At 41.1% G+C, this 8807-nt stretch overlaps 1 protein-coding gene across 1 annotated transcript in view; it reads right to left on the reverse strand.

Moving 5' to 3' along the window:
• Nucleotides 1–5069: 5069 nt before the first annotated feature.
• Nucleotides 5070–8807, reverse strand: part of LOC106552238 (C-type lectin lectoxin-Thr1-like) — a 5679-nt gene continuing 1941 nt past the window's right edge. Inside the window, exons 2-5 of the mRNA XM_087714123.1 lie at nt 8027–8121; nt 7797–7940; nt 7551–7665; nt 5070–5137 (exon numbers count right to left, since the gene is read on the reverse strand). Coding sequence (XP_087570249.1) covers nt 5070–5137; nt 7551–7665; nt 7797–7940; nt 8027–8121 — 422 coding nt within the window. The remainder of the gene's footprint in view (nt 5138–7550; nt 7666–7796; nt 7941–8026; nt 8122–8807) is intronic.

Here is an 8807-nt window from a genome sequence, read left to right on the forward strand (position 1 = left end):
GATTGACAGTTTGTGTTGTGGAGATTACCCTGGAGTTAATACAAAAACTGAATAGGAATGGAGCCAATATGTCCCTTCACTTGACACCTTTCTGAGTTTCAATGGCACTGGTGAGATGGCTCTGAGGGTTACATCTTACAACCCTACTTGGAATGGGTTCCACCACAAAACCGCGCTCAAATAAACCGTGCTCGACTAAACCGCGTAGCTGACGTCATCAACAGGGCGACAACAGCGCAGAGACAGAAGCACGCTGTAAATGCTAAACCTAAAATTAACCCCTAAACCTAAACCTAACCCCCCTAAACCTAATCCTAAACCTAACCCTAAACCTAACCCTAAACCTAACCCTTAACCTAACCCTAAACCTAACCCTAACTCTTAACCTAACCCTAAACCTAACCCTAACCCTTAACCTAACCCTAACCCTAACCCTTAACCTAACCCTAAAGCTAACCCTAAAGCTAACCCTAAAGCTAACCCTAAAGCTAACCCTTACCTTAAGTTGAATCGGCTTGCTTTCAAAGCGCCCTTCTTTCTCCGCGCTGGCTGTTGTCGCCCTGTTGATGATGTCAGCGACGCAGTTGAATCGGGTGCGGCTTAGTCGGGCGCGGCTTTGACGGGTCACGCTTGGAATGATGTCCATTCATGTATATTAAATGAAGCAAATGTTGGTCAATTAAGGATCTCTCCAGCTTTTCCTACAATTATAAAATCTAATGCTGCTTTGAATTCTATGAAGACAGAATAAATAGTAGTGTTACAGGAGGAATATTTTTCAATGTGACAGTAGAGAACTATCTACTGGTCAGTGATGGATGGCCTTTGACCTTTTGAATATCTTTTCTAAGGCCTTTGTGGCTGTTCTGAAAGTGTTAGTTTATAGTGTATTTCTTGGCTGCTTGACGGTTGATCCTAAAAGGCAGATAGTATTCATCACTGATTTACCAAAAGTCAGACCTCAATATCCCTTCTCCCTATCTATCATATAAATCTATAGTGCATTTCTTGATTTTTTTCCCCTTACCTCGCATTCCCTTTTAGTCAGAATTCTGCCAATGACCTTCTTAGCACCTTTGCCAAACTAATCCCTCTGTAGCTTTCATAGTTTGCTTTGCAAATTTCCTCCTTGCACAGGAGAATAATAACAGCAAACAATATTTAAGTCAGGTATAGATCACATCAAATACTGCAAATTTGACAGCCAATCTATCAACAAACCACAATCCTATTTTAACATTTCTCACTTGCACTGTTTCTACCTGGCATCATACCATTTTCCAACCTTCTCACAATAGTCAGGATATCCTTTTCATGTAATTTGTTTACTTGGACAAATTATTAACTTTTGTTTTAATTCTGTTTTCCCTTTTATTCCCCTACAGCTGCTCCTTCCAGCATTCTCTCACTTCCATTTTGTTCAGTCCTTCAACTTATTACATAACTTTAATTTTTCATCCCATTCATAATTTGCCCTGCTGTTTTTGTAAGCCTAAAAGTACTATAGTTGGATTTAGTTCTCTCGCTTGGGCAGTGGTGGGTTTCAAAAATTGTTCGAACCTACTCTGTGGGTGTGGCCTCCTTTGTGGGAGTGGCTTGCCGCCCATGTGACCGGATATGAAGATGCCGACGACACTTGTCAGAACCACCTTAAATTACCTCACACACAGCACTGGCATGCATAAGAATATGATGTTAATTTGTCTTTTAAAAGGCATCTTTGGTTTGCGTTAAAACAACTTCAACACACGCAATGTTCTGATTGCACCACAAACGCAGTAGTCATCCTTACCTTTCACAGAGGCACTGAGTTTTATAAATATGAGCATGATAGTGTAGAATAATCATATCCAAGGACCAGTGGTGGGTTTCAAAAAATTTTGGAACCTCTTCTGTAGGTGTGGCCTGCTTTCCAGGTCCACTGGTGAAACCTCTTCTAACGGGTTCGGTAGATTTGACGAACCGGTTCTACCGAATAGGTGCGAACTGGTAGGAACCCACCTCTGCGCTTGGGTTACCAGTTGTTTAATTTACCAATAATTCTCAACGCAGTTACTTCCCTTGGAAGAAAGTCCCAAATTCCCATATTGGAATTGCAACGTTCATTGCATAATATTCAGTTGGACTTGAAAGACAACCCTTACTCTGACTTTTTCACCATCCAAAATAACCATCTATTTGGCCACCATCTGAGTGGTCTTCCTCTTTTAGCTTGTGTGACTGACCTTTGATAATAATTTAGAGTCAAGTAAAAGGCTTGTTCGCTCACGCAGCCATCACTCAAGAAAGAGGCCCTTTTGGGTCAGTTGAAAGAGGACACCAGTTTTTTGCCCTCACACATGTTGTTTGTGTTGATATAATGGTATGTGAGAATGACTTTGAGGGGGGTGGGTCTAGGACTGCTCTCCTCGTACCCTTCACCGCCCCTTGTTCACCCCCAGGGTTCTGCTCCAAACATTGACCCCTGCCATTTCGCCTCCGCTGAAAGGACCTTAGCTGTTTGCCCTAGGCAATGGGACCCAGCCTCTTTAGTCCCAGAACATTCCTTATGGGCCATTTGTGGAAATACTGCTCATCCCAGCTTTTTGGGCTCAAGAGACAGTTGGCTGCCAGCCAATCGGAGGGAGGGAAGGGAGAAAGAGAGAGAGAGAGGGAGGGAGAAAGGGCTCCGTGTCGAGTTTCCTCTCTGGAGTTTGTTTCTCCACCCAGTTGCCTCATCCAAGCTAGAAAATCATTTGCACCGCCCTCCTCATCCAAAATTTGATAGGGCCACAGGAAAGTTAATTCAAAGGCTTTCCAAGCAAGTGGGGGGGAATCCAAAGGGTTTTCCAGCAAGGGGAGGTGGGGGGTGAAATGCAACCTCCACACCCCAAACTGGTTGTGTTTTCCTGTGGCCCTTGTATTGTCCTGTCACATTTAGGGTGGGGGGGGTTGCAGCTCTGCCCCCTCCCAATATATTTTAATTCCATAATACATTGAAATAAATCCATATATGTATGTAATCTCATCATCCACAAATTTGAAATCCCATTATTTTTGCATTCGTACTTTTAAGTTTATCAGAGCTTTGCAAGCATTGACAATGATGGGTAAGCAATATGGTAATTCATCTGGTTTGATTTTCTAAGTTAACATTATAGTTTATCTCTTCCAATGCTAAACAGTTTTGCAGCCCTGTTTCTAGCAATACATAAAGCATTTAGGTTCATAGTGGTGCCCATGTTTAATTCATCAATCAATCCCACGTTTAATCCTGAGCCCTGATGGTGCAGTGGTTAGAATGCAGTACTGCAGGCTGATTCTGCTCACAGCCAGGAGTTCGATCCTGATGTGCACAACATTGACTCCGCCTTTTATTCTTCCGAGTCAGTAAAATGAAGACCCAGATAGTTGAGGGACAATATGCTGACATTTATAAACAGTTCAGAGAGTGTTTATATACTGCTCCATGGAGCAGTATATAAAGTCTAAATGCTATTGCTATTGTTATTCCTATTAATAACCAGGTTAGAAATATTGTTCCTATTAGAACCATCTTATTCAGGTTTCCTACCACTATCTCTGCTTTAAAAGACATAAAAGCAAACTTCCCTGCAAAGATTTATCAAGAGATTTAACTATCATCTCTTGAGATTTTCCCATGTGAATTTCTTTCCCTTTGAGGACAGCTTTCTAATTAACAGATGCAAACAGCCCAAACAGATATATCTCAACCACAATGCTAAGTGCTTCAGGAAAATTGTGACCCAACCTTTTCATTCATCAAAAGAAAAGCAGCTGATGACAGCTTTAAAGAAAGAGCACTGAGCTAATACTTATTTGGGTGATTGTACAACACTGATTGCATAACTTAATGGAAAGCAAATAACGAAGGAAGATGACATGTGAAATATTCATTAATTCATCAACTTTATATCGCCGCCCATCTCATGAAAAATGACTTTGAAAAGAATGCAGTTCTGAATTGTAGACAACAATGCACCATCCCATAGTATTGCTGCATTTGTATTGTCAGGCATACCACTTTGGCGCATAAACTTACTTTAATCCCGTTCTCTACATCTCTCTAGCAGGGTTATATGTCCTGCATTGGAACAGATTCAGTAGACCTAGACAACATTATTATAAGTTCCTTATTGTATTTAAAATAGTTTCAACTATAAACCATCATACTATCTCTCTCTTCTAGCAAGTAATCCCTGGGTAAATATTATTTGTCTTATTTTCATGCTGTAGCTTTCTCCAGCACATCTCAGCAAGGTGCAACAGGGCTCTGTTTCCTGATCTTTTGGCCTGGAGATGTAAGTGATTGAACATGTGGTTTCAACATGCAATATGTATTGTCCATCATCTTTAGCCACAGTGGTGCAGTGGTTAGAGTGCAGTACTGCAGGCTACTTCTGCTGCTTGCCAGCTGCCTGCAATTTGACAGTCCAACTCTAGCAGGCTCAAGGTTGACTCAGCCTTCCATCTTTCCGAGGTGTGTAAAATGAGGACCCAAATTGTTGGGGGCAATATGCTGCCCCTGGAAAACTCCTTAGAGAGGGCTGTAAAGCACTGTACAGCGGTATATAAGTTTAAGTGCTATTGCTATTGCTATCTTTCAGGTTCCCCAAATAGTCTACAAATAGACTCTTTTGCTGCACAAATAAGTTGATTTCACAATGGAATTTAGAACTAGAGACTATCTGATGCTCAACATATCCATTAAAGCAAAAGCAATTATCTGACAGACGTGTGCACGTGCAGACACACACACACACACACACACACACACACACCTTTATTTTGGTGATTGAGAGGGAACTGAGTGCAGAAACCTCAGAGGGAAATAAAACACAGGAAATGCAGATTGTAATGATATTTATTGACACAATGGCTTTCAAGCGAAAACCATGGTGAAGATTTGGTCCTGTGTTGCTAAATACAAAGAAAGCAAATGACCACAGAAACTACTCATGCATATGATACTTTAAAGAAGGGCATCTGGATGGAACAGCATGGATCTCCGCTTGATTCAAGATGATGAGAGATGTCCTCATTTTCTAAAGGTGAGATGTCTTCATTTTCTAAAGTTGATATTTGCAGATGTAAGCTTTTTTCTTCATGCAAACAGCATCGATCCATCCCTTATAAGCTGCAATGAGAAAATGAAGCCCAGTTTCATCTCTGTCCCTTTCTCCTCTTCAGCATACCATGGTTTTTTTTAGATTTTAGATTTAGATTTACTTTATTGTCATTGTACATATATAAACAGTATACCCATACAATGAAATTTACATGACACCCAGAGACCAGGCCCAACATACATGACAATCCCCAAACAACCCCCCTCCACCCTCTGAAAATTCCCCACCCCTAAACCATCCAAGCATCCACACAACAGATCATGTTGTGCTGTCCAACAGCCCTTTAGTTCATTGTTGAGTGCAATTATAGCTCTGGGATAAAAACTATTCAGACAAAGTGTGGTCCGAGTTTTAATTCTTCTGTATCTTCTGCCAGGAGGCAACAGTCCAAAAAGATTGTAAGCTGGATGGGGAGAGTCTCTGAGAATGTTGTTCAACTTCCTCAAGCAGTGAGATGTGAAGATGTCATCCAAAGCTGATAGCTGGATCTCAATGATATTCTGGGCAGTTTTAATGATTCTCTGTAGAGGGTTTTTTTTTCAGAACTGCTCCCATACCATGCAAGAATACTATATGTTAATGGTGCTGTGATAGTAGGACAGAAGTAGATGCTGGGATAGATTTATCTTTCTGAGCATTCTCAGGAAATACAGCCTCTTCTGTGCCTTCCCCACATGCATGTTAGCATTCATGGTCCATGAGAGATCCTCCGAGATATAAATGCCCAGCAATTTAAAACTACCAACCCTCTCCACCTCCTCCCCATCTTTTTTTTTAAATTTTTTATTTCTCATATATACATTCACAATTATATGATCTCATAACTGTTATTAATAATATGTATTTGTAACAATTTTTCTCCCCTACAGTTGACAATATACTTGAAATTGCTTTCTTACCATCCCATAAACCCATCTTATCTTACAACAATCCTACTTTTTCTTCCTTCCTTCCTTCCCTCCTTCCTTCCCTCCTTTCTTCTCTCCTTCTCTCCTTCCTTCCCTCCTTCCTTTCTTCCCTCCCTTCTTCCCCCTTCCCTCCCTCCTTTCTTTTCTCCTTCTCTCCTTCCCTCCTTCCTTCCCTCCTTCCTTCCCTCCTTCCTTCCCTCCTTTCTTCTCTCCTTCTCTCCTTCCTTTCCTCCTTCCTTTCCTCCTTCCTTCCCCCCTTCCTTCTCTTCTCCCCATCTATGTACAATGGTAATTATACATCTCTCTTCTTCCTGAAGTCAATTATAAGTTCTTTAGTTTTTTTGGTGTTAAGTGTAATATTTCTAGGCAGAATTGTCATGAGACGGGCAGCAATATAGACTAATGATGTAGATGCATACAATACTGGAAGGGACATTGGAGGTCTTCTACTCCAACCCCTTGCCTAGGCAGGAAACCCTATACCATTTCAGACAAATGGCTATCCAACATCTTCTTAAAGACTTCCAGTGTTGGGGCATTCACAACTTCTGGAGGCAATTTCTGTTCCACTGATTAATTGTTCTAACTGTCAGGAAATTTCTCCTCAGTTCTAAGTTGCTTCTCTCCTTGATCAGTTTCCACCCATTGCTTCTTGTTCTGCCCTCAGGTGCCTTGGAAAATAGTTTGACTCCCTCATCTTTGTGGCAACCCCTGAGATATTGGAACACTGCTATCATGTCTCCCCTAGTCCTTCTTTTCATTAAACTAGACATACCCAGTTCCTGCAACCATACATAACACCATAGCACAATAGCAAATCAACTGAAAGCCGCTGGGCAAATTTTGTAGTGTACCGAGGCCACATCCCTCCATGCCATTAAGTGGTAATACAGGAAGTAAAGAAGAAGAACACCAAGTCTACCAAAAGAGTTTGTAAACCTCTTGAGGTCCTGGGTCATAATCAGTTGAGATGACCACTTCAACATTGATTATCCTGATTACCAGTTACTATAAAAAGCTGCCTAATCATGAGATTAGGATATGAATCCACTTAACCTACCATACACATAGCCCTAAACTTATGACTATATTAAGACAAGAACTTCCATTGCTAAGCAATGTGGTCATTAAGTGAGTTGAACCCAATTTTAAGATTATTATTTTTTTCTGTTAAGCATATCCAGTTTCCTCCATTGACTTTATTTGTTGTAAGCATCTGAGAAGGTTGCAAAAGGTAGTCACGTAACCCTGGAAAACTGCAACTGCCATAAATATATGCAAATTGCCAAACACTTTAATGTTGGTCACATGACCTTGGGAATGTTGCAATGGTTGTTAGTGTGAAAATCAATCACTTGATCAATCATCAATCACTTTTTTCAGCACCATCATAACTTCAAACAGTTGATGAGTGAATAGTCATAAGGCAAGGCTACTTGTATTTTTCAGATGGTCAACCCTGACTGAAGACTGCCCCAAAACTCTGCAACCTTCTCCAAATGAAAAACCTTACCTGCAGCGGCTCGGAGAGCAACACAATACTCAGAGTTCCAAAGATTGTTGGGTTCTCCACGCATCCAGTCCTTGTAATTGAAAACCGACTCATCGGTCCACCTCCAGTTCCCATTCTGAAATTACCAAGACAGACGAAGTACACACTAAATCTGAACAAAAGAACCATCAAGTCAACAGAGGTTAAATAGATGTTAGGAATGGGGGACTGATTTATTGATAGAGAAATCTGGAAGGTCTTGCTTACATGGCGAACGTCATGGAGTCCAATCCAGACGTCAACCCCTTTTTCTTTCATATAAGCAGAGATATGTTTGGATACAATTAATGTTTCCGGCCAGGTAAGGATAGAGGCAAGGTGGGTACCACAGCCATAGCTTTGGCACCTGATCTGAAGACAAGAGGGGAGCACATGAGGCTGAGATGCTTCATCCATCCTATGTTCTTCACAACTTTCTTAGATATTTCACATCTTACCTCGGCCTCATGCCAACTCAGCTTCTCATGGAAGAGCCCATAACAGTTCCTCTGATATCGTAACCATTCCCTTGGACAGAATCCAGCACGAGAAGCTGGGGAAGCACAGTAGACATGAAAAGGCAGAAAGGGGATATGGTTATGTCATGACTATGAAATAAGTGAATGCAGGGAGGAGCTCAGTATCCCAATCTCTATAAAATTACATTTTCCCACTAAGCTCAATTGCTGTTATGTTGTTTATAATGGCGCGACATAGACACCATCTCAGGAGACAAAGATATCAGCTATCTTAAAAACAAAGGGAGCAGGAAGATAACTTAAGATAGTAACTTTGTTTCTTTAAGCTAATTGGGCCTAATGGGGAATTAGGAGGATCCCTGTCCCCATTATTTATTAATCAATCAATCAGAATAGATCTGGAAGGGACCTTGGAGATCTTCTAGTCCAATCCAACTTCCTGCTCAAATTGAGACTATACAATTCCAGACAGGTGACTCTCTAGTCTTTTCTTAAAAACCTCCAGTGATGAAGCCTCTACAACTTCTGAACATCTGTGTTGCTATGCTATTTCTCTGAGAATGCCTTTCTTTGAATGCCTTTCTTTGCATGCCTCCTTCTATAGGAAATGGTTTAGACAGGTAGCTAGATAGGACTTGCAGAGTCTGCACATCTAGCGGATGCACATCTAGCCACACAGGACGGATGTAGCCGACCACAAATTGTTCTTGACACCTGTAGAATTTGCTTGTTTTGTACTTGCTTGAAAACGCTAAATAGG

Source organism: Thamnophis sirtalis, unplaced genomic scaffold, assembly GCF_051295495.1.
Source record: "Thamnophis sirtalis isolate CommonGarterSnake01/CBP01778 unplaced genomic scaffold, rThaSir2_p1.2 scaffold_4, whole genome shotgun sequence".
Classification (NCBI taxonomy): domain Eukaryota; kingdom Metazoa; phylum Chordata; class Lepidosauria; order Squamata; family Natricidae; genus Thamnophis; species Thamnophis sirtalis.